This window comes from Salarias fasciatus, chromosome 17 (assembly GCF_902148845.1).
Source record: "Salarias fasciatus chromosome 17, fSalaFa1.1, whole genome shotgun sequence".
NCBI lineage: Eukaryota > Metazoa > Chordata > Actinopteri > Blenniiformes > Blenniidae > Salarias > Salarias fasciatus.
In genome coordinates, this window is record NC_043761.1 from 16,575,049 (window position 1) to 16,601,412 (window position 26,364).

General features: G+C 52.9%; 2 protein-coding genes across 3 annotated transcripts in view; one reads left to right on the forward strand and one right to left on the reverse strand.

Annotated features, from left to right (window-relative positions):
* large1 (LARGE xylosyl- and glucuronyltransferase 1) overlaps window positions 1-1,923 on the forward strand; it is a 31,733-nt gene extending 29,810 nt beyond the window's left edge. Inside the window, exons 13-15 of the mRNA XM_030113266.1 lie at window positions 68-214; window positions 1,065-1,260; window positions 1,369-1,923. Of these exons, the coding sequence (XP_029969126.1) occupies window positions 68-214; window positions 1,065-1,260; window positions 1,369-1,566 (541 nt within the window). The 3' untranslated portion in view covers window positions 1,567-1,923. The remainder of the gene's footprint in view (window positions 1-67; window positions 215-1,064; window positions 1,261-1,368) is intronic.
* A 3,471-nt stretch (window positions 1,924-5,394) lies between these two features.
* LOC115404099 (protein bicaudal D homolog 1-like) lies at window positions 5,395-25,573 on the reverse strand. Of its 2 annotated transcripts, none has more exons than XM_030113263.1 (11): window positions 25,319-25,573; window positions 17,610-17,822; window positions 17,349-17,501; window positions 16,416-16,720; window positions 16,167-16,314; window positions 13,306-13,803; window positions 13,058-13,236; window positions 12,528-12,906; window positions 12,263-12,457; window positions 8,973-9,124; window positions 5,395-6,975 (listed from the first exon to the last, which is right to left on the reverse strand). In XM_030113263.1, the coding sequence occupies exons 1-11, from the start codon at window positions 25,538-25,540 to the stop codon at window positions 6,012-6,014; spliced, it is 3,408 nt and encodes a 1,135-aa protein (XP_029969123.1). In that variant the 5' UTR covers window positions 25,541-25,573; the 3' UTR covers window positions 5,395-6,011. The 2 variants fall into 2 exon arrangements, with proteins under 2 accessions (XP_029969123.1, XP_029969122.1); XM_030113262.1 differs by having other exon boundaries at window positions 17,349-17,504.
* Between the last annotated feature and the right edge of the window lie 791 nt (window positions 25,574-26,364).

Sequence of the window (26,364 nt, forward strand, 5' to 3'; positions counted from 1 at the left end):
TGTGTGTGTGTGTGTGTGTGTGTGTGTGTGTGTGTGTGTGTGTGTGTGTGTGTGTGTGTGTGTGCAGAAAGTCTGTGGTCCAGCTGGACATGTCCAACACCAAGAAGGCTCTGGTGGTCCCGGCCTTCGAGACGCTGCGCTACCGTCTTTCTTATCCCAAGTCCAAGGCGGAGCTGCTGTCCCAGCTGGACATGGGGACGCTCTTCACCTTCAGGTGGGACACCAGATTACAGATTACAGATTACTGATCACCCTCTGGCTCCTGGAGGCCGGGGGACCAGGTAACCCACAGAAATAATCCAGATTACAGGGATCCAGTCCTGCTCTGCCTCTGGTGAGCAGACCGAACCACATGAAGCACATCGGCGCTGTGGTTGACTACCGTGCAGATTTTCACAGATTAACATCACAGATTAGCACAGATTATCGCAGATTATCACCAATTATTGCAGATTATCACAGATTAACGCAGATTATCACCGATTATCGCAGATTATCACTGATTACTGCAGATTATCACAGATTATCACAGATTATCACAGATTAATGCAGATTATCACAGATTATTGCAGATTATCACCGATTAACATCACAGATTACCAGATTATCGCAGATTATCACCAATTATTGCAGATTATCACTGATTACTGCAGATTATCGCAGATTATCACAGATTAACGCAGATTATCGAAGATTAACACAGATTATCACAGATAAACATCAGAGTATCACAGATGAACATCACAGAATATCGTAGATTATCACCAATTATCGCAGATTATTACAGATTAATTCAGATTAACGCAGATTAATGCAGATTAACACAGATTATCGCAGATTATCAACAATTATCACAGATTAATGCAGATTATCGCAGATTAACACAGATTATCACAGATGAACATCACAGATTATCGCAGATTATCACAGCTTCATCCACTCATTACTTTATGTCATAAAATATGCTTTAATTTGTTATTGAGACCTGAAGTGGCAGTTTGTATAGAAACAAGTGTTTTATACACACACACACATCCAGTCTTCACCCCGCTGTCCCCCCACAGGTACCACGTGTGGACTAAAGGCCACGCCCCCACCAACTTCGCCAAGTGGCGCACGGCCACCACGCCGTACCGCGTGCAGTGGGAGGCCGACTTCGAGCCCTACGTCATGGTGAGGCGGGACAGTCCCGAGTACGACCGCCGCTTCGTGGGCTTCGGCTGGAACAAGGTGGCCCACATCATGGAGCTGGACGCCCAGGTGACCACGCCCACCGTCCTCCACCCGTCCCCCCTACACCCTCCGCTCCATCCAGTCAGCTGACTGTCCCGAGCCCCGGTGTGACCCCTGACCCCCGTGTCCCTGCAGGAGTACGAGTTCGTGGTCCTGCCGAACGCCTACATGATCCACATGCCCCACGCGCCCAGCTTCGACATCACCAAGTTCCGGTCCAACAAGCAGTACCGGGTCTGCCTCAAGACCCTGAAGGAGGAGTTCCAGCAGAACATGTCGCGGCGCTACGGCTTCGCCGCGCTCAAGTACATGACGGCCGAGAACAACAGCTAGCCTCCGCCGCGGCCGGACCCCGGCGCCCGGACCCGGACCGGGACCCGGACCCGGGTCCGCCGGACGCTGTCTGAACTCTGGACCTGGCCGTGGTCTTTCTGTCCGTCCTCTGTCCTCTGCTGGACGTCAGGACCCGCCGCCGTCTGAGCGGCCGGGCGAGACGGAGCGGCGGCTTCGCGGGACGGAATGTCTGAATGTGTGAAGCAGGAAGTGAAGCATTGTGGGAGTTCGGCCCGTCTGCCGCGCGCTTCACCACGAGGAAAAGCCTTCAAGTGCCACCGAGAGACGGAAGCAGCAGCAGCAGCGTCCGACTGACCGCACACACACACACACACACACACACACACACACACACACACACGCTTGTACTTATATCCTTGTGAGGACACTCATTGACATAATGCATTTCCAGCCCCTTACCCTAACCATCAAAAATGAATGCCTAACCCTGACCCAGACCCTAAACCTGACCTAAACCTGACTGTAACCCTAAACCAAAAATCAAGTCTGAACCTCAAAAAGGCCAAAAAAGGTCTGTGGAATAGTGAGGACCGGCAAAAATGTCCTCACTTTCCAAAAATTGTCCTCACTTGTAAGGTTAAAAACCCAATGTCGTCACAAAAGGTCCTCACAACATATAGCTGTACAAGTACACACACACACACACACACACACACACTCACACACACACACACACTCACACACACACACACACACGCACAGCGGCAAGCAGCCGTCTGCCGCCGCTTCATTGGTTTCATGGCTGATCCGGATCCGGAAGTGAAGGCTGGCTGGAGGTCATCCGCAGGGGTCATAGTCAGGGTGTCTCCACACCAGCTGCTTTGTGTGTTTGTGTGTGTGTGACTGTGTGTTTGTGTAACTGTGTGTGTGTGTGTGTGTGTGTCAGTAGGACAGTGCTGACAGATGCTGCTTCCTGAATAAAAGCAAAGAGTGAAATCCTGGCTGTCTGTGTTTTATGGCTGCTGTTTTCTGACATCTGACTGCTGCTCTGAGTCTCTCTCTCTCTCACACACACACACACACACACACACACACACACACACGTCTGTCTGTGTTGAAGTGTATGGCTCCACACTGACACCTGCTGGTGAAGAAAGATGGAGCAGAACATTTATTTAAGAGGAGAGAGTGACTGACAATCCATAAGAGACTCATAAGTTAGATGGAACACACACACACACACACACACACACACTCCCTGTCTCTGTCCAGCTGTTGGGGAGAAGGCGCAGACACACACACACACACACACAGAGCGGGGTGGACGTTCACAGTGTTTATCCAGGTAAAGCTGTAGTTTCCTCCACATATGGAGGAAGAAGCTTTGGACACATCCAGGGACGCTTCAGTCCGTCTAACAGCTCAGACCTGATCCCAATCCCAGACCTGGTCCCAGACCCGGCCCCAATCCTGATGCCAGACGTGGTCTCAGACCTGGTAACATTCCTGATCGCAGTCCTGGTCCCAGACCTGATCCAAAGACCTGGTCCCAGTCCTTATCCCAAACCTGGTCTCAGACCTGGACTCAGACCTGTTCTCAGTCCAGATTCCACACCTGGTCTTAGACCTGGTCCCAGACCTGCAGGGGTTCAGTGGAAATGCAGCAGCTGTCCCCTCCTGGTTTGGTTCTGGTTCTGGTTCTGGTTCTGCTCCGTCACTCTGGAGCTTACTCCATCAGGACCCTGGACCTCCACCCGCCACACAGGAGGAACACAGGAAACCAGTCTCCACAGCTGAGGTCTTGGACGTGGAGCAGGAATTCAACGCAGAGCCCTCAGAGCTTCTCGGGAAGCTCCACCGGCAGCTGTTCTCCACCCTGGTGAGGAGTTCGGTTGGAGGTACGAACCCGAAGTGCTTCCTGCAGTTTTATTCAGCTAAAGCTGAACTTGATGTTTTATTCCTCAATAACTGGACACTTTCAGTTTCAACATAATGTGAAGAGTTTTAAATGATGGAGAGCTCTGATTTGGTTTCTTTAAATCGTTTTAAACTTTTACCATGGAAGTTTTTTTTTCTTTTTTTTTTTGTAGAAACGATGAAGGAGGTGTAAAATGCCTCCTGACCACCAGGGGGCAGTAATGAGCACATTGATCCTCTACAGGACATTATGGTACTGAGTCTGATTTGACTAGTAAATCAAAGTCAGATAAATGTTCAAGTAGTTTGACTTCTGATTTGTTTGCGTCCTTTTCTGTCTTTCTTTCTGCAGCTGTTGTTTTGTGACTCTTCCTAAAATAAAGGGAGTTTAAATGGTGATCTCTGGGCTAACAGGGCTAGCTAGGCTAACAGGGCTAACAAGGCCAGCATCTCAACAAACAGGAATATTTATGAATCAGTAACACTTTCATGAATTAATCCCAGGAAGGATTAGTGAGTCCCTCTTTCTTCAAAAGTAATCTGATTATACATATGGTGACTCCAGCAGACAGCTGCTGAGGGAAGCTGCTTCCTGAAACTGAGCTGGAGTTACAGGATCACCTGATCACCTTTCAGCAAAGTCCTGGACCAGCAGAGCGTTCTGCCTGGAGCCCCATGGTCCCTGTGGCTCAGAGACCCAGAACCCCGTGGAACCTTCCACAGAAAGATGTTTGTTCCTCTGGTAAATCTACAAGAACTCAGGGTCCTGATGGGGCTCAGACTGGCTTGGGTCGGGTTCTGGACTGTGTTCTGGTCCTGATGGGGCTCAGACTGGCTCGGGTCGGGTTCTGGACTGTGTTCTGGTCCTGATGGGGCTCAGACTGGCTCGGGTCGGGTTCTGGACTGTGTTCTGGTCCTGATGGGGCTCAGACTGGCTCAGGTCGGGTTCTGGACTGACGGAACCAGGTGTTCTGGGATCCTGAGTTGCTGCTGTTGCTGTGTGGGTGGAACCAGAACCCGCTGTGAGACCACCAGCAGGAACCTCCTCCTCTGGTCCTTTCAGTGAAACTCTTCCAGGAAAAGCCGAATGAGGGCGTAGACCAGCTGAAAGACTCGGTGAGACCAAACTGCCTGAGTTCAGCGGGGATTTCCCAGCAAGCTGAACGACAGTTTGAATTTAAAGAAGAAGAAGAAGAAGCTGTGACGGTGCAGACGAGCTTCACATCATTCCATCTATGAACCGTCTGAGTTCTCCACCCCTCCTCCTCTGGACCTCCACCTGCCTCTTCTGCTCCACTGAGGACGTGAAAGAGGAAGAAGGCTGCAGCATCAGAGCTCCACACTGCCTCCATGGCCATCCACAGAGCGGCCACCGGGTGGCGCTACAGACCGACCAATCAGAACACAGACCAGACTTCCTGTGTGTCTGTCACATCAGCACGGAGGCTCCATCCAGACAAAGAGATGAAACATGAATCCTTCCACCTGGATTTAAACCCTGCAGTCTTCAACAGAGAATGAAATCCAGGAGAAATCACAGTAATCTACACGAACACGTCCTGCTGGATCGCTTCTCTGGCACAAGATCGAACACAGTGACGGTGAAGGTGTGGACTGGGACACCTATCAAACACTGTGTCTGAAAATAAGATGTGGGAGACAGATCAGAAAATATCACACAATAAATACATTTGGTTTCTGGCTCCAGTCTGGTGGGAATATACCAGATTACTATACCCAGAGGAGAATCAAAGAACCGGGGCGAGGATGTGACCAGTCCCTTCCTCTTGGCTCTCCTGAAACAGGAAGCAGACTCTGACAGGTGATGGTGGTCAGCGAAGAGGCTCCGCCCCTCAGGCGATCCTCCCCTCAGCTGTAACTAAAGTAACTCAGTAACTGATCCACTGACGCTGTTTCTCAGAAGCAGATGGACTTTATTTATTGCCAGTCATGACTGAAATGAGTCCTGATGTTAAAATGTGGCTGTTGAAGACTCAGATCTGAAATGGATTTTTTAAACGCAGATTTCCAGCTGAGGTTTATTTGAAACCTTTTTTTAACGAGTCTTCTTCAGTTCAAGGCTGAACCAGGAAGGAGATCTTGAGTGTTTCTGTTCCTTCATGTTGGAATCGGAGTATCAGTGAGGAGTATCAGCGCAGGAGGTGTGTGGTCTACAGTGTGTGTGTGTGTGTGTGTGTGTGTGTATACAGTATAGCAGTGTTACATTACGTCGGTACACAGGATGAATGTCGTGAGCGTCCGTCTCGTGTTCGAACTTCATGCACGTGTCGTCTCAACCTGAAGAACCTAAACTTTAAAAACTCTCAGTAAAAAGTCTCCGTTGACGTCCTCCAATCAGCAGTCTCGGAATAAAGGAAGGCGGGGCCACGTTGTGCTCCTTTGTGTGGAATCCCTGAGCGAAGTCCGTGAACATTCAGAACCCAGCGAGGCGTAGGCACAGGAAACCTGGAGGTGGGGGACAGGACACCCTGGAGCCGTCCTCTCTGTCCCAAGAGCCCGTCTCCAGGACGGCGGGGGGGCGGGGGCGGGGCCGGGGCCGGCGGGAGTCACTCCCGCGGCCGGTAGGAGCTGTAGTACCTGGGGTAGAGGGGCGTGTAGTGGGTGGAGTGGCTGTAGGGGGCGGAGGAGGCGGGGCTGAGGTAGGAGCTGGAGGAGGAGCTGTAGTAGGAGGAGGCGTGGCTGTGGGCGGGGGAGGGGGAGAAGGAGGAGGCGTGGCTGTGGGCGGGGGAGGGGGAGTAGGAGGAGTACAGGGAGGAGGAGGGCGGGGCGTGGAGCAGCGAGGAGCGAGCCATGCTGGACAGGGGCCGGGTCCGGGGCGACGAGCTCCACGTGGAGCGCCGCAGGCCCTGCAGGGGGGAGCGGTACGGCGAGGAGGGGGCGGAGCCCGGCGGGGCGGGCCTGGCGCCGGGGGGGGCGGTGGTGGCAGGGGGGCGGGGCGAGGCCGGAGAGATGTTAACACTGAAGCTGTGGGAGTCCACCACAAACGTCCGCACCCCGAGGGTCCACTGGGAGTGGGCCATCCTCAGGGGGGTGGAGGGGGGGGTCTGCCTGGACGGGGACAGGGGCGCCTCCAGAGAGGGGGGGTGCTCCGGCGCCTGGGGGCCGGCCAGCGAGCTGACGGAGGGCGACGACGGACTACGGGGGGGCAGGAGCGACGTGGGGGAGGTGAGCGCCGAGGCCAGAGCGGCCGTGGAGGGGCTGAGGGGGCCGGGGGGGTCCAGGACCACCGACGAGGGACTGGGCAGGCTGCCGGGCGCCTGGGCCAGGGCGGAGGCCGAACCCGAGCCGGGGGGACTCACTTTGGGGGTGGTGGATTTGCCCCGGGCCAGCCTGCCCCCCCTGGTCCGGTGGGTCTGCTCCTGGTCGAAGGCCAGGTCCTCCAGGCGCTGTGTGAGCGCCAGCTTCTGCTGGATGGCCATCCGCAGCAGCGAGTTCAGCGTCTTCTTCTCGTCCTCCGCCGCCGCCAGCTGCCGCTGCATCTCGTCCAGCTGCGTCACGTACTCATCACACCTGCAGGGGGCGCAACGTCCAGAACGTCAGGACCACAGGAGACCACGAGGAACACTGGAGACCACGAGGAACACTGGAGACCACGAGGAACACTGGAGACCACGAGGAACACTGGAGACCACGAGGAACACTGGAGACCACGAGGAACACTGGAGACCACGAGGAACACTGGAGACCACGAGGAACACTGGAGACCACGAGGACCACTGGAGACCACGAGGACCACTGGAGACCACGAGGACTACTGGAGACCACGAGGAACACTGGAGACCACGAGGAACACTGGAGACCACGAGGACTACTGGAGACCACGAGGACCACTGGAGACCACGAGGAACACTGGAGACCACGAGGACCACTGGAGACTAGAGCTGCAACTATCGAGTATTTTTGGAATTGAGTACTCTGTTGATTATTTCTTCGAGTAATCGAGTACTCTACATTTTGAGCTCATGTGGTGCACGTTCCATACATGCACACTGATCCACGCCCCCTCGGGGAGCTTTTCTGTTGCTCCAGACTGTTTATCTGCTCTTTTATTACAGATTACTTACAGAAAATGAAGCACATACATTGTTAGTCTATTATCATTTAGTATCAGAGTTTATTTAGCCTTTTCTGTCTCTGAATCGCGGGGCGGCGCCTAAGCAAATTACACTTTCACTTCTGTCAGCAGACCTTCTCCTCCCTCCCGACAGACTCTGCTCTCTCCGTCCACCAGTTTTCCTTCTCTGGAAGTCTTTGTAGACGGAGCAGCAGCCTGGTGGCTTCAGAGTCACTTCACCGTATGGTGTGTTTGCCGTGGCGACCAGCACACACGTGCAACGCCGTCACAAAATTAGAGCTGCGCACAGACATCCGCGGATCGATCCGAGCAGACCCCAGCGGACAGGAAGTCATGACGGGACAGGTGTCAGTACGGCAGCACTTGGATATGTCGGCGAATCACAACAATCCAGGTGACACACACACACACACACACACACCCCATCACCACGTGAGGTTAATTAAACGAAAACTCGAGGTATGAAATTTGCCTCGATCATTTTTTGTACTCGAGGTACTCGAGTTACTCGAGTAATAGTTGCAGCCCTACTGGAGACCATGAGGAACATAGGAACACTGCAGACAGGGTCTGGAACATGAGGAACAGCTAAACACTGTCACAGAGCAGCAGAGCAGCATGCAGACATTTGAGTTGCTGGTGACGTACGTAGCTTGGTGAGGTAGCTTGGTGGTGTAGTCTGGTGATCTATTTTGACGTAGCTAGGTGGCATAGCTTGGTGATCTAGTTGATGTATCTTGGTCACATACTTTGGTGACATAGCTTGGTGATGTATTTTGGTGTAGCTAGGTGTCATAGCTAGGTGTCGTAGCTAGGTGACGCGGCGAGATGTCATAGCTCGGTGTCGTAGCTAGGTGACGTAGCTAGGTGTCGTAGCTAGGTGACGTAGCTAGGTGTCATAGCTAGGTGACGTAGCTAGGTGAAGTAGCTAGGTGTCATAGCTAGGTGACGTAGCTAGGTGTTATAGCTAGGTGACATAGCTAGGTGACATAGCTAGGTGTCATAGCTAGGTGTCGTAGCTAGGTGAAGTAGCTAGGTGTCATAGCTAGGTGTCGTAGCTGGGTGACGTAGCTAGGTGTCATAGCTAGGTGACGTAGCTAGGTGACGTAGCTAGGTGTCATAGCTAGGTGTCGTAGCTAGGTGACGTAGCTATGTGTCATAGCTAGGTGACATAGCTAGGTGACGTAGCTAGGTGTCATAGCTAGGTGACGTAGCTAGGTGTCATAGCTAGGTGACGTAGCTAGGTGACGTAGCTAGGTGTCATAGCTAGGTGTCGTAGCTAGGTGACGTAGCTATGTGTCATAGCTAGGTGACATAGCTAGGTGACGTAGCTAGGTGTCATAGCTAGGTGACGTAGCTAGGTGACGCGGCGAGATGTCATAGCTCGGTGTCGTAGCTAGCTGGCGCAGCTCGCTGATGCTCGGTCTCTGACCTTGAGGCGAACATGGCTCTCAGGGAGGAGAAGGTGGCGGCGTCCTCCTTCAGGGCCTTCAGCTCGTTGCGGAGCTTGGTCATGGCGTCGGTCACCATGGACTTCTCCGCCTCGTACTTACTCTTCAGGTTGGAGAGAGCCACCTCGGCTGTCTGGGAGGAGCAACAGCACATCCATCAGTCTGTCTCTCAAGGCTCCAACGGGTCCAAAGCTGAACGCCGCCCCACGTGTTGGTCAGTCTTTACACCTTCACTGTTCAGTAACGTGACAGACTTCGAGGAATCCAGCAGACACAGAGACTTCAAACTCTTTCTGATGCTGAGGGATTGACTTCTTGTAAAGTCAGTCTTCTGAGAGAACCTTCAGGTTTACCCTCGCCTTACGCTAATCCAACCTGAGTTTAACCTTCATGTCTTCACCTGGAACACTAAAGCTTTTATCAGGTATCACATTTTGCCCAAACATGAAAAAGGCGTCCCCATGATGGATTTCTTGACTTTACCCCTGGGTTTTCAGTTTGGACATTCCGACCCACGTCATGGCCCCTGAGCCCACCCAGACCCTCACCGCACACTGACTGCTCCATGAAGGACTGTATCTGTGGTTCTAGTTCTGCAGATTCCATCAACAGGCCGACTGAAATGGTGCAGAGTGTAATGATGCCAGCCTCCAGTCTGCAGCAGGCTGCTGCTATTGATCCTGATGGGACCGCTAGCTCCACCGCTAGCTCCACTGCTAGCCTCCCTCCTCTGATCTGATCCGCTGACTGTCTTCCCTTTGCTGTGGCCATGAGAGCACCACGGGGAAAATCTGATGACGTGAGAATATTGAGCAGATGACCAAAATGTCAATTTGTCCAGAAAATAAGCAGCATGGAGGAATTGATAAAAAGACTGAAGGAGAAATGGAGAAAAAGACTCAAGAATGGATAAATAAATTCATGGATGTACAGATGAATTGACGGCAGGAGGATCGATGGATGAATAGATGAGTGGCTCAGTGGACGGATCAATGGATCCACAGATGTGTGACTGGAAGAATGGACAATAAATTTGCTTCTCACTCACAAGTTTACATCATTTAGACTTAACGACTCAATTCACCCCAACACCGATCCGGTGTTACCTAAAGTCTTCTAATGGTGTCTAATAACAGACAGCAGACCAAACAGCTGATCAAAACATGATGATAATGTGTTTATTGTCTAAAACCATTTAAAAACCAGCGGAATATATGTCGTTTGAACCAGGACGAAGCTACCCCTGCAAGATGCTTCCTCCAGACAGTCATCCCTGCCCTGCTTTAGTGTTCGGCACTTATTTGACAGCACGCATTAAACTGAGTCACAACACCAGAGGGAGCCATACTGCTAACAGTCTGCTTCCTGCTAACAGTCTGCTTCCCGATAACAGTCTACTTCCTGCTGGATTACAGTCAGATCGGCACCAATCCAAGTCGGCCCTGGCCAACTCGGCACCGCCCCCGGGATACAGTCAAGTCGGCATCTAGCCAAATTGTCCTCGCGGGGGGGCTCTCAAGTGGCCGAGTTGATCGGTGCCGACTTGACTGTAAGCTGCTTACCAACTCGGCCAAAAGCCTCTTTCTTTTTAATCACGATGCCGGCTGCAGCGCGACGATTTGCACAGTTTTTTGACGATCTGTTTGAACCGAGTAGCTTAGCTACGAGCGCGCAGCATGAGCAGCTGTCTGGTCATGTGACCAGATCATGTGACCAGACAGCATTTGATTAAACCAGTCGCCTTTCATTATAATTATAACTGTGCAAATCCTGGAGCTGATGCCGGCTGCGGTGCAACGATTTGCACAGTTTTATAATTATAATGAAAGGCGACTGGTCTAAACAAACGCTGTCTGGTCACATGATCTGGTCACATGACCAGACAGCCGCTCACGCTGCGCGCTCGTAGCTAAGCTACTTGGTTCAAACAAGACGTCAAACATGAAGCTCCAGGTCCATTCTCCACCTCTAACCTGTCAGTCACCATCACACAGTTTGTCCTCCAGTCCCCCACCTGCTAGTCGTCGCGCTGCAGCCGGCATCGTTGCACTATGATTCCCAGAATGCCTTGGGGACCGGTCACATGACCAGACAGCCGCTAAGCGCTCGTAGCTAAGCTACTCGGTTCAAACAGATCGTCAAAAAACTGTGCAAATCGTTGCGCCGCAGCCGCATCGTGATTAAAAAGAAAGAGGCTTTTGGCCGAGTTGGTAAGCAGCTTACAGTCAAGTCGGCACCGATCAACTCGGCCACTTGAGAGCCCCCCCCCCCCCCCCCCCGCGAGGCCGACTTGGCTTGATGCCGACTTGCTGTATCCCCTTCCTGCTAACAGTCTGCTTCCCGCTAACAGTCTGCTTCCCGCTAACAGTCTGCTTCCTGCTAACAATCTGCTTCCTGCTAACAGTCTGCTTCCTGCTAACAGTCTGCTTCCCGCTAACAGTCTGCTTCCCGCTAACAGTCTGCTTCCCGCTAACAGTCTGCTTCCTGCTAACAGTCTGCTTCATGCTAACAGTCTGCTTCCCACTAACAGTCTGCTTCATGCCAACAGTCTGCTTCCCGCTAACAGTCTGCTTCATGCTAACAGTCTGCTTCCTGCTAACAGTCTGCTTCATGCTAACAGTCTGCTTCCTGCTAACAGTCTGCTTCCCGCTAACAGTCTGCTTCATGCTAACAGTCTGCTTCCCGCTAACAGTCTGCTTCCCGCTAACAGTCTGCTTCATGCTAACAGTCTGCTTCCTGCTAACAGTCTGCTTCATGCTAACAGTCTACTTCCTGCTAACAGTCTGCTTCATGCTAACAGTCTGCTTCCTGCTAACAGTCTGCTTCCTGCTAACAGTCTGCTTCCCGCTAACAGTCTGCTTCCTGCTAACAGTCTGCTTCCTGCTAACAGTCTGCTTCCCGCTAACAGTCTGCTTCCCGCTAACAGTCTGCTTCATGCTAACAGTCTGCTTCCCGCTAACAGTCTGCTTCCAGCTAACAGTCTGCTTCCTGCTAACAGTCTGCTTCCCGCTAACAGTCTGCTTCCCGCTAACAGTCTGCTTCCTGCTAACAGTCTGCTTCATGCTAACAGTCTGCTTCCTGATAACAGTCTGCTTCATGCTAACAGTCTGCTTCCTGCTAACAGTCTGCTTCCTGCTAACAGTCTGCTTTCGTTCAGAGCCTGAGTGACATATAAAATCTTGAGATATGATTCCCACACCCTGTTAAATCATCTTTCCCCTCGCAGCCTCTCATTGGGTATCTTGTGGCCCCGCCCCCCCGGCACGCTGACCTGCTTGTTGGCCTTCAGCACCAGCCTCAGCGTGGCGACCTGCTCCCGCTTGGTGCTCAGCAGAGACTTCAGCTTGAGGATCTCCTCCATGCAGCCGTCCTTGTCCTTGTCCAGCAGGGGGGCCAGCTCGCGGGCGGCGGCCCTCTGCCGGGACAGCTGCAGGGACCGGTCCACCGCCCGCTGGAGGTGCTTCACCTGGAGAGGGGGGGGACGGGGTGAGTGACGGGCTGCTGGCGGGGGAATGGGTGGGGGGGCTGCGTTCTACCTGGTCTCTGATGATGGCGTTGAGGTTGTGGATGTTGAGCGGCTCCCTGCGCAGCTCTCCGGCCGGCTCCATGGCGGGGGACGAGGATGAGGAGGATGACGAAGAGGCACTGATGCTGGGCGAGCGGCTGGGAGGCGTGCAGGGCAGGAGGCCCTGCTCCGACGGGACCTGGAGAGCCTCCCCCTCCTCTCTCCCCGCCCCCCCGGAGAGGGGCTCTTTGGACGGAGACTCCGACGGGCTCCGGGACTCGCCGGGGGTGGAGGCCGCCGAGGTGACGGCCGCCAGGCGCCGGGCCAGGCGGGGCGTGAGGAGAACTTTGCTGTTGTCCGAGGACATGGCTTTGAGACTGGCGCTGAGGCCCCGGAGCCCCCGGCCCTGTCTGGGACACACAGGAAGAACTCAGGGTTTTCTTTTGGTTCAGCACCAGGACCTTCCCCGGAGGAAGGCGAGCTGATTCATTCTAGGTTCTGCTGTCTCTCAGTCGGACTCGTGTGGAGAGGAACCGGCAGACGGCGAGGCCTCGGTCGTACCTGTAGTAGTCCAGCATGACTCGGTTGGGGGTCTCGTTGTTGCACAGGCAGACGTGGCGGTAGAGCTGAGCCAGCTCCTCGCTCAGGGTCACCAGCTCGTCCTGAGCGGCGCTCAGCGCCCCCTGGCTCTCGCTGGCCGCCGCCTGCGCCGCCTGTAGCTCCGCCGCCAGAGCAGAGACCTGAGAGCAGAGGGGCGTCCTCAGAAAGGCCTGCTGGTCTCTGGACCGGGGACCTCAGAACCAGATTACCTTCTCCTTGCCCTCCTTGCAGCTCCTCTCCAGAGACGCCATCTGTCTCTCCAGCCTGTGGACCTGACTGTTCCTGCGGGGCTTGTCCTCCGCCGCGGCGTCTCCACACTGAGCCAGCCTCTCTCGGAGGGCCTTCATCTCCGCCTTCAGCTCCACCACCTCCGTCACAGCCACCCGGTACTTGCACTGCAGGATCTCCAGCCCTGGAGTCTGGTATGAAAAGACCTGGCTTTGGTTGTCCTGCATGTCTCCTTCCTCCTCGGCCTCCTCTTCCTCTCTGTCCAGCTCCTCGAGGGTCTGGGCGTCCGGCGGCGAGGACGTGGCCCCGCCCCCGGCCCCGGCCTCCCGGTCGGCCCTGTTGAGGCGGCGCAGGGCCGACACCTTGTGGCTGAGCTGGAGGGCCTTCTGGTGCTGCTCCGTCAGGGCGCCCTGGGTGTGCTGCAGCTGAGTCTGAGACTCCTGCAGGCTGCTGAGCAGGGCCGCCTTCTCACGCTCCACCTGGAGGACGGGGACACTTCACTCATTCACACACTCCACTGACTGCACGAAGCAAGACACTCTGTCAAGAGTGTCTCCGAGAGACAGGAAGAGGAGGAGCCACGCCAACTAACTCCAACACCAACTACTTATACTTATACTTATACTTATATAGCACTTTTTACACTGCATGAACAGAGCTCAAAGCAACACATCACACATTCACCCATTCACACACGTTGCAGGCGGTTGCCATGCAAGGCACTCAATCCGTCCACTGGGAGCAGTTAGGGGTTCAGTGTCTCGTCCAAGTACGCTTCAGCACACAGACGGGAGACGGCTCACCGTAACACCGTCTGGGTTGTCCTGTTCCTGAAGAGTAGCCTGGCACGCCAGACGGTCTCCACGCTCAGGGCTTCATGGGAAAACAGTCTGGGACCGCGCGGTTTGAATCTGAATTCTGCCCGGCAAACTTCTGCCGGCCCAATCACAGCCCACGAGAGGCGGAGTCAGCGATGCATCATATTATCCCTCCCCCAAAACAATCATGATGGCGGCCGCAGCACAGCAGGTTTCACCACGGCTCTGTCTGGAGTTTTGAACCAACTGAGTTTGTCGCTGAAACCACAGCAAGAATCTGCTCTGAAGGCTTTTCTTTAACCCCCAAAATTCCACTGAACGCCAAAGCTCCGCGTCCCAGAAGCGCCGGTGTCACGACGGATCACCAGAACGCCGGCGCCACAGCGCTGGTGATTCGCTTCAGGTCTGTTTTCTGCGCCGCTGCTTCTAAACAGCGTGGCGCTTTAGCGTCCGGTTGAATTTGGAGGTAAAACTACTCGTTGATTTCTACGACAAAAATGGCAGAAATCGTTCACTGAAGAGTTGTCTCAACTCCACGCCATGATCCCATGTTTTGGACTAAAAAACGATGACAACGGAGCGCTGCGTACGTCGCACTGCTGTTGCGTCACAGCCTTGTTTCTTGGATTGGTTCTCTCTGCTCAATAGTCCCGCCTCTCGTTGTCAGTTTGAAATGCTGCCCCGATGGCGCCGTACCAGACTGTCTTTATATGTGTGTAACACTTAAATAAAGTCAGTCTTGCATGCCAGGCTAGAAGAGTAGAGCTGGTGAGAGACGGTCCACTGTTCCGTCGCGTCAGTCTCAGGACTGATGCAGTTTCTCTAAAGCTCCTCTGGACCACGGGCCTCACTGGACTCAGCCTCGGAGTGGATTCTCTTCCTGCCCCTCTCCTCCAAAGCTAATGAGCAGCTGCTCGCCGTGTCCTCCGTCAGCGGGTGCGCTGATGGAGGACAGCATCTCTGTCTCCATGGTAACCAGCATGTCTGTGTGATGCAGCTACATGTCTGACCAGAGTCGGAGCTGGAATAGGCTCCAGAACACCACCGAACACCAGAAACAGGCAGAGCTCCATGAAGGTGAAAAGCTTTTCATCACGTCTGTTTCTGCAAAGTCAGTGAATTCATCCTCCAAAGCAGCCATGTAGACATCAGCAGAAGACTAAATGAACTCTGGAGGCTGATCGATGCTGGAATAAGGCCACTGGGATACCAATAAACCCCCTGTGCTCCTGCAGGGCAGGACTGGGGGGGTTATGGGATGTGGGGGTGTGGGATTATGTATGGGATGGGAGAGAGAGGGAGGATGGAGGAGAGGGAGCACGTCAGCATGTCTTCACAGTAAATTATTCAGAAGCTTCCAGAGGAGCCAGCTGCTGAGTCTGACTCCATTCTAATCAGACACAAACAAGCTGTTTGGTAAAATGTCACCGACACCGTGAGAGGATGAAAACGTGTCTGGCCGCCGGACCCGAGTCTTTCATGTCCAGGAGATGAGCTTACTGAGTGTGGACAGGCCAGGAGGAGATCCAGCTGTGGTGAATAATGGATGACCATGATGTTCCAGACATGGACCGACTTCCAGACAGGCTGATCAGAGCGAGCGCTAACCCTGACCCTGACTGTTAGCCTGAAGTTAATCCTCTGTTAGCCTGAAGCTAACCCTCTGTTAGCCTGAAGCTAACCCTGAACCTGACTGTTAGGCTGAAGCTAACCCTCTGTTAGCCTGAAGCTAACCCTGACCCTGACTGTTAGCCTGAAGCTAACCCTGACTGTTAGCCTGAAGCTAACCCTCTGTTAGCCTGAAGCTAACCCTGAACCTGACTGTTAGCCTAAAGCTAATCCTCTGTTAGCCTGAAGCTAATCCTCTGTTAGCCTGAAGCTAACCCTCTGTTAGCCTGAAGCTAACCCTCTGTTAGCCTGAAGCTAACCCTCTGTTAGCCTGAAGCTGACTCCTCTCTCCACTCCAGAGCTGAACCATGTCCTCCGTCACCTCCACCCGTCATTGTGACCTCGCCCCCCCTCACCATCAGCAGCTGCTGTTTCAGCTTCTGGATCTCCGGCATGTTCATCTCACTGTACAGGTCTGAGGTGGACCCCCCCTCGGGTTTCCGTCCAGACTCTCCGTTGGTCCTGGACGCCAGCGCCACGCCGCCCTGCAGGTGACCGTTACACCTGCAGCAGAACGGGGGGGGGGACATGGATAATAACGTCACCTGATCCTACTCTATTATTTAGCATTCGGGTGGAGGTGAGCGTGAGCGTGGCGTCTCCACCTGCCGGGATCCTCGGTGCTGGGCGACAGCAGGGTGGTGGGGGTGGCGGCGCCGCTGGGCGGGGCGGAGGAGAAGACGAGGTGCGCGCTGCCGGTGAATGCTACGTCACACATGCTGAGGTGGTGGAGCAGCTCCCGGCGGAGGAGGGTCTTCTGCTCCCGCTGGCTCTTCAGCGACTCCAGCGCCTCCTCCAGCTGAGCGTCCGACATCTCCTTCAGGCGCAGCGCGTCCTGCAGCTGCACCCTCAGCACCTCCGCCTCCTCCTCCAGCACCTTGATCTCATGCTTCAGGCCTTCGTACTCCACCTGCGAGGAGACGCACCATCAGCCGGAACACCGCACCACCCGCACCATCGACATGGCCACCAGGCTGATGAGGCCATGTGGGTGGAGCAGCTTCAAGTTTGTTAGATGGTTCTGTTGGACCGTGTCAGTACCTGGTTCTGTTGGACCGTGTCAGTACCTGGTTCTGTTGGACCGTGTCAGTACCTGGTTCTGTTGGACCGTGTCAGTACCTGGTTCTGCTTGAGCATCAGTACCTGGTTCTGCTTGAGCATCAGTACCTGGTTCTGTTGGTGTCAGTACCTGGTTCTGTTGGACCGTGTCGGGACCTGGTTCTGCTTGAGCATCAGTACCTGGTTCTGTTGGACCGTGTCGGGACCTGGTTCTGTTTGAGCCAGGCACTGATGCTGGCTCAAACAGCATCAGTGTTGTTGCTGACATGGTCCAACAGAACCAGTACCTGGTTCTGTTGGACCGTGTCAGTACCTGGTTCTGTTGGTGTCAGTACCTGGTTCTGTTGGTGTCAGTACCTGGTTCTGTTTGAGCGTCAGTACCTGGTTCTGTTGGACCGTGTCAGTACCTGGTTCTGTTGGTGTCAGTACCTGGTTCTGTTTGAGCGTCAGTACCTGGTTCTGTTGGACCGTGTCGGTACCTGGTTCTGTTTGAGCGTGGACACCAGCTTCTGCAGGGAGATGTTCTCGTCCTCCAGCTCGCTGTAGTCCTGCAGCAGGCGGGCCTCCCTGAACTTGTAGTCCCGGACCTCCTCCCGGACCCGGCTCCTCTGCAGCTCCAGCATCTCGTTACTCTGCTGAGACAGAGGGAGGCGGGCCGCTGACGGAGGTCGGCCGGGTCCTGACGGGGGTCTCCGTCGGAACCCGGCGGCCCTCCGGGACGGAGCGCGGTGGCGCCGTACCTCGCGGAGCTCCTGCAGCAGCGTGCTCAGGTGGCGGTTGTCGGCCTGGAGGGTGGAGGCGCCGGCCCGGCTGTGCTTCAGCTCCGCCTGCAGCTCCAGCAGCCGGCCCATGTAGTAGGCCTCTTTGGAGGCGGACTCCTGCAGCAGCGTCTCCTCGTTGGTCTCTCCGTCCTCCGCCACCTTGCGCTGGGTGGAGTAGGCCTGGCCGAAGGCCTGGACAGCAGAGGAGACGCCGAACGTCAGGTCTAACGAAACACCCGTTATCTGGAGATCTACAGTCGGCAGTCATCAAACGATACAACAGTCATCAAGCAAAACAACAGTCATCACACAAAACAATAGTCATCCATCAATACAACAGTCATAAAACAACACAACAGTAATCAAACGATACAACAACCATAATACAACAGTCACTTAATGATACAACAGTCATAAAAATGATATAACAGCCATCAAACAATAAAACAATACAACAGTCATCACACAAAACAACAGTCATCAAACGATACAACAGACATCTAGACGACGGTCTCAAACAGAACATCAATCTTGGGGAATTCAGCCCAGAACCTCATGAAGTTTGGTTCATTCATAAAACTCAGAACCTCCAATCCAGAGCTGCCGAGAGTTTAACGGTGTGGAACGTCTGTTCACTGTCTTTACAACCGAGAACATCCTCCGGTTCTGCACAGGAACCACAGGAACCTCTGATCGGTCTGTTCACTGTCTGGGAGCTTTAGAACGTGGTTCAGAACGTAATGGAGAACATGGAAACTACGTCAGCGCTGTGGGAAGACAACAGAGTGTTTTCTCCTCTTCAGATCATCGAGTGACGACTGATCTCCGCTGATGATCAGCTGATTCACCAACAGATCAGCTGATCGATCTCTGCTGGAGATCAGCGTCCGCACAGAGCTGCTCATGGTCAGACCTGCAGTGCAGGAGCCATTACTGGGACACACATACACACACACACACACACACACACACCCAGCCTCCATACATCATCCACAGGAGACTAAACAAAGTGGCTGCAGCCTCCACTGTTACACAGCAAATTCATCATAATAACACAGAATGTTTCCTCCCTGAAGGCACACACACACACACACACACACACACACACACACACACACACACACACACACACACACACACACACACACACACACACTGCTCTTCAGTGTACCCTGAAGGGATTATAGTGGAGAAAACAGCTTTTAAGACCGTCCACAGATGGAAAGCTGAAAACATCCTGATGCAGAAACTTTATACCTTTAATCCTTAAAGCGAACTCCAGTAATCACTTTATAACTTCATTTATAACTACAGTAACCAATTTATAACATGATTTTTAACTTTGTCAGTGAAATCAGTCACTTCTCTCTCTGCGCCATCTGTTATTTGACCTCTGGATCTTTCTGAAAGCTCCTTCATCCCTGTGAATTGTAATGAAGGAGCTTCCAGTATCAGACTGATCAGACGCTTCTTTTATTTCTCTCTCTCTTTTATTCACAGAACAACGTTCATATTTAATCTAATAATCAATCAATAATTAATCAATAATTAATCAATAATTTAATAAGAGGACCAACTGAATAATCTGCTTTTGTCTCTCTGACATTAAGCAATAATTCATGAATATCAATTAATAATTGAACAATAATCCTGTGATGCATGACTGAATGATTTCACTAAATGTCTTGACGGTGAGAGAACCGGACACTTCTACAGCTGAATATTTCAAACAGCTTTAAGCGAGGCCTGTTCCTTCACTGTGACATTTAGAAATGACACATTTGTAAATACGGGTTGATGAAACTCTGTGGCGTTTGGCGGGTGAACAGTCCGGAAACCTGCTGGTCCTCGTAAAACGCTTCAGTCATTCAGGAGATTTCAGATGATAATATAGTAGAAACTGTCTGACACGTCCTCCATCCCTCATCCCCCAATAGTTCCCCCCAATCCAGTCAGGAAACATGAGGCCGCTGAGCAGGGAGACTGGAGACCGGCTCAGGGTCTGGGTCAGGGTCTGGGTCAGGGTCAGGGTCTGGGTCAGGGTCTGGGTCTGGGTCAGGGTCAGGGTCTGGGTCAGGGTCTGGGTCAGGGTCTGGGTCTGGGTCAGGGTCTGGGTCTGGGTCAGGGTCAGGGTCTGGGTCTGGGTCAGGGTCAGGGTCTGGGTCTGGGTCTGGGTCTGGGTCAGGGTAGACTCAGAGGAGGCAGGTCAGGTGGGAGCAGTCATGGAGGCGTCTAATTGGCTGACGTCACTGAGAGACTTCTGAGGGGTCAACGAGCTGTTTTTAGCATCACCGACTCTCACACACACACACACACACACACACACACACACACACACACACACACACACACACACACACACACACACACACACACACACAGTATCCACATATAATAAGATCATTTTGGAATTCAAAAGTGAAACCAGGCCTTAAACCAGTGTGATGATAAACTTCTGTGTTTCATTTTCCATCAATAATCTGGAACAGAAGAGCAGACAAACAGCTGGGAGCTGGAAACCCTCCCCGGGAGGCGGGTTTGAGCAGAGATTCCACCAATCACTCATTCACAATATGAATTTAAAGCAACCAGCCGTCTGATGGCTGCAGTTCCTCCGTCCAGATCTCCCTCTGCTGAGAGATTTAAAAACGCTCTGGATTTAAGTGAGCTCTCAGAATACTGGCTGGAATGGAGGAATGATGAAGAACTCAACCTGAGACATTCACCAGCAGCTGCACTGCCACAGACAGACCACTGTCCAATAGTCTCATGATATTTTGATAATCATTTAAAGTAATAAAACAATATTAACATGTTATATGAAAAGCTTTGGGGGAAACGGTTTCTCGTTCATTTTTCTGCAGTGTGCAGGCCGGTCACAGCGGAGGAAGGTTTCAAACCCCCCGCAGCTCTCAGCTCCTTTTATTACAAGCATCATGTGAAGGGATAAAGTAAGCAGGGAGCGTGAAAGCTGTCCGCAAGACTCAAACACCAGACTGTAGGTGGAACAGACTGGACGAAGCCTCCTGATGAGAAGACGAGCATGTCCAGCTCCTCCGGCCCGGCCCTTCACCTCCTGCTCTGTCATCTGGATGTTCGCTGCATCAGCCAGCGGGAGGAAGATGCTCTGAGTGGACACTTCTACTGAAACACACTGAAGTACACACTTCAGAGTGTGTACTTTATTTAGGCACTGCCATGACACTGCTCAACTTCAGTCAATGGGCTAAGCTTGCTTTATCAATAGTATCTGCATACATGAGGTGAGAAGCACACACACACACACACACACACACACACACACACACACACACACACACACACACACACACACACTGGCCTCCTGGATGTAACTGCCTGTCAGCTTCCCGTTCACACCCCGTCTCTATTGCAGCAAACAAACGGTAAACCTGGTTCTCTTATAAACCCTCCACTCTGGAGACGAGCTGATCAGACACCAGATCAGCTTATTGGCTGAGATCAATAAACTTTCTGAGGCCATGAAGCCTAACTCCGCTCTGAAACGACCATGTAAACACCTCAACGCTTAACTCTGAATTAGGTTTAATTCAGAATAACCCGGCTGGTTTGTCCTCCTATGTAAACTGGGAGCGACTTTATTCCAGTCGTTCTGCTGGTCCGCCACAGTGAGGCAATGCTCCAGGCCGGCGGCCCGCGGTTCATCTCGTACGGAGAGGATCTATTTAACTGGAGCTTTAGAAGAAATGGATATAATGAGAAGAGCAGAACAATGAGGACATTTTCAAAGCTGCAGCATGAAAGTTCATCCAGAAAGAAAGAGAAAGAATTCCCACCAGCATGCTTTGTTTACTTCCTGGAGACGTCACTACATCACGGCTGCCCCGTCCAATCAGAAGGCTTCACAGCTCCCAGCGTTAAAGAAGATTCAGTCCTTCATTTTTCTCATGTAAACACCAAGATCAGGAAGAGAATTAGAATTAGTTCCTTCAGAAGAAACCAATTCCAAACTAAAAGCAGCATGTGACCAGACTCAGTGTTCCAGTCAGTCCTCCAACAAAACCAGCCAGAGTGACACAGACCGGCAAGAAGACCACCCTGGTCACCAGAGGGTCACCAAAGGGTCACCAGAGGGTCACCAGAGGGTCACCAGAGGGTAGCAGGTGTTAGCCAGACGATAACCAGATGATAACCAGGTGGTACCGTGGCAGCGTGGGTATTGTGGGAACTCATTAGAGTGGTCATTCGGTGATGTACTGTGATATTGTGGTAACAGGGTGATGCAAGGTGGTGACGTGGTGATGTAGCAGCATGGTGAACTGCTCATGTGGGGATGTGACATGTGGTGACATGTTAGTGCGGTAACGTGGTGATGTGGTGACGAAATGGTAATGCCATTTGGTAATGAGGACATGCATGCTGCCATGCAGGTAACGATAGGATAGCATAGCATACTATCATAACGTGGTAGCATGGAACACTGGTAGCATGGTAGCATGGTAGCGTGGTAACGTGGTAGCATGGTAGCGTGGTAGCATGGTAGCGTGGTAACGTGGTAGCGTGGTAACGTGGTAGCATGGTAGCGTGGTAACGTGGTAGCGTGGTAACGTGGTAGCATGGTAGCGTGGTAGCGTGGTAGCGTGGTAGCGTGGTAACGTGGTAGCATGGTAGCGTGGTAGCATGGTAGCGTGGTAACGTGGTAGCGTGGTAACGTGGTAGCATGGTAGCGTGGTAGCGTGGTAGCGTGGTAGCGTGGTAACGTGGTAGCATGGTAGCGTGGTAGCATGGTAGCGTGGTAACGTGGTAGCATGGTAGCGTGGTAGCATGGTAGCGTGGTAACGTGGTAGCGTGGTAACGTGGTAGCATGGTAGCGTGGTAGCGTGGTAGCGTGGTAGCGTGGTAACGTGGTAGCATGGTAGCGTGGTAGCATGGTAGCGTGGTAATGCGGTGATGTGGTAATGAAGTACTGTGGTTCAGTGATAACACATTAATGTGGGAACATAGAACATGCTAATGTAACACGGTGAGGTGGTAACACGGTGATGCCAGGCGGTAACACCAGGTGGTAACACGGTGATGCCAGGCAGTAACACCAGGTGGTAACACGGTGATGCCAGGCGGTAACACCAGGTGGTAACACGGTGATGCCAGGCAGTAACACCAGGTGGTAACACGGTGATGCCAGGCAGTAACACCAGGTGGTAACACGGTGATGCCAGGCAGTAACACCAGGTGGTAAAGTAACGTAGTAACACAGTAACGTGGTAATGTGGCGACGTGGTGACAGGGTGACCTCTGGAATGGTGAAAGTGGTCACAGAATGTCACCAGGGTGACCTGGTGATGCAGAACCGACGTAACACAACCAGCCAGCACAAGAAGGTACTGCGGTAACATGACGAGGTGACATAGTGACACAGTGACATGGTGACGTGGTGATGTCGTGACATGGTGATGTAGTGACATGGTGACGTAGTGACATGGTGACGTAGTGACACAGTGACATGGTGAAGTAGTGACATGGTGATGTCGTGACATGGTGACGTAGTGACATGGTGATGTCGTGACATGGTGATGTAGTGACGTGGTGACGTAGTGATGTGATGACGTAGTGACATGGTGATGTAGTGACGTGGTGACGTGGTGATGTGATGACGTAGTGACATGGTGATGTAGTGACGTGGTGACGTGGTGATGTGATGACGTAGTGACATGGTGATGTAGTGACGTGGTGACGTGGTGATGTGATGACGTAGTGACATGGTGATGTCGTGACATGGTGACGTAGTGACATGGTGATGTACTGACATGGTGATGTTGTGACATGGTGACGTAGTGACATGGTGATGTAGTGACGTGGTGACGTGGTGATGTGATGACGTAGTGACATGGTGATGTAGTGACGTGGTGACGTGGTGATGTGATGATGTAGTGACATGGTGACGTAGTGACATGGTGACGTGACCAGGCTTACTTTAGTGATTTGGTGATGTTGTGTGATATGTGATGTTGTGAAAGGTGGCGACGTGACAGTGTTGTGATGTTGTGACAAGTTGACGTGACGTGGTGATGTGGTGATGTGATGACGTGGTGACGTGGTAACGTGGTGACGTGGTGACGTGGTGACGTGGTGACGTGGTGACGTGGTAACGTGGTGACGTGGTGACGTGGTGATGTGGTGACGTGATGACGTGGTGACGTGATGACGTGATGACGTGCTGACGTGATGACGTGGTGACGTGGTGATGTGATGACGTGGTGATGTGATGACGTGATGACGTGATGATGTGGTGACGTGATGACGTGGTGATGTGATGATGTGGTGACGTGAGGATGTGGTGACGTGGTGATGTGATGACGTGATGATGTGGTGACGTGATGACGTGGTGACGTGATGACGTGATGACGTGGTGACGTGATGACGTGGTGATGTGATGACGTGGTGATGTGATGACGTGGTGATGTGGTGATGTGGTGACGTGGTGATGTGGTGACGTGGTGATGTGATGACATGGTGATGTGGTGACGTGGTGACGTGGTGATGTGATGACGTAGTGACATGGTGATGTCGTGACATGGTGACGTAGTGACATGGTGATGTACTGACATGGTGATGTTGTGACATGGTGACGTAGTGACATGGTGATGTAGTGACGTGGTGACGTGGTGATGTGATGACGTAGTGACATGGTGATGTAGTGACGTGGTGACGTGGTGATGTGATGATGTAGTGACATGGTGACGTAGTGACATGGTGACGTGACCAGGCTTACTTTAGTGATTTGGTGATGTTGTGTGATATGTGATGTTGTGAAAGGTGGCGACGTGACAGTGTTGTGATGTTGTGACAAGTTGACGTGACGTGGTGATGTGGTGATGTGATGACGTGGTGACGTGGTAACGTGGTGACGTGGTGACGTGGTGACGTGGTGACGTGGTAACGTGGTGACGTGGTGACGTGGTGATGTGGTGACGTGATGACGTGGTGACGTGATGACGTGATGACGTGCTGACGTGATGACGTGGTGACGTGGTGATGTGATGACGTGGTGATGTGATGACGTGATGACGTGATGATGTGGTGACGTGATGACGTGGTGATGTGATGATGTGGTGACGTGAGGATGTGGTGACGTGGTGATGTGATGACGTGATGATGTGGTGACGTGATGACGTGGTGACGTGATGACGTGATGACGTGGTGACGTGATGACGTGGTGATGTGATGACGTGGTGATGTGATGACGTGGTGATGTGGTGATGTGGTGACGTGGTGATGTGGTGACGTGGTGATGTGATGACATGGTGATGTGGTGACGTGGTGATGTGACATGGTCACATGGAGGTGTTTCCTCATGAGAGGAGGAGCTCTACTCATCTTGTCAAAGTTAAAGTTACAGTCAAAATGTTCAGGTGTTTAAAAGGAGGACAAAGTGTTTCCAGGGTGTGTGTGTGTGTGTGTGTGTGTGTGTGTTTGTGTGTGTGTGTGTGTGTGTGTGTGTGTGTGTGTGTGTGTGTGTGTCCATTGTTCCAGTGGGTGCAGCATCACTTCATCACACTAAAGCAAACCAAGAGGGTACACGTACACACACACACACACACACACACACACACACCTCTGGACACTGGATACTTCCACACACACTTCCTCCTTCTTACTCCATGCCCCCCCCCCCCCCTCCCCCCCCCTCCCCCCCCCCCCCCTCCCACCTCCTGCAGCTGCTCCAGCTCCATCCTCAGCGCCTCCTGCTCGGCCTCCAGCTCGGCGTACTGCTGCTTCAGGCTCTGGTTCTCCTCCAGCACCACCAGCCCGCACTCCGCCGCCCGCACCTTCTCCCGGTTGGCCTCGGCCAGCTCCCGGCTCAGGCGCTCCACCTCGGCCCGGCACTGCTCCACCGTGTCCCCGCATCCCGCTCCTCCTCCGGCGGCCATCGCCCCGCTCCTCCGCCTCCTCCTCCCTGCGTCCTGGTGCTGCGTCCTGCGGCAGCAGCCCCGCTCCGCCCGCTCCGCCCAGAGGAGTCACTCCTCCTCCGCTGTCATGCGGAGGAAAACAGGAAGCTGGAGTCCGGCTCTCCTCAGCGCGCCTCCACCCGCCCTCCTCCGCCCTCCTCAGCGCCGCCTGGCTGCTGCTCCACCCGCATCGGAGCGCAGAGTGCGGTCGCAGCGGAGGGAGGGTGGAGGCTGGAGGGTGGAGGCTGGGTCCGGTCCGGACGGAGGAGAGTCATCCTGCAGGGGAGGGGGCTCTCCCCGTTCTCATTTCACTGGTCACGGTTCTAGGTCAAAGTTCCTAAAAAGAACTTTTAGAGAACGAAATTTTAATTGATCAGAACTGGACTGGACCTCCATCACTTCGTTTCCGTCCTGTTTGATCAGAAAACATCCGTTTAAATAAAATTTGCCAAATGTCACAACTCACAACAGAAATAAATACAATTTCTGTCATAACAGAAAATAAATAAACCCGCTGAATAAATAAAACCCCCTGAATCTGTGCAGAGCTGGTCGTCACCTTTATTAATCAGTTCATCAAATTGTTCCCTCTTTTTACTAAAGTCATTTTTTATTGACGTGACAAACGTTAAAAGTATTCAGCCTGTTGCTTCTTGTCTCAGAGAAGTGCTGAAATTAGTCTAAAATGTTTTGCGGGAACTTTTCTGTCAAAGTTTTCTCAAGGCTTCTGTTGTTTCCGCGGGTGACGCTGCTCTTATTATGAAAGGCCGTTCGTCTGTTTCCGGTGATGACGAAAGCCGCTGCTT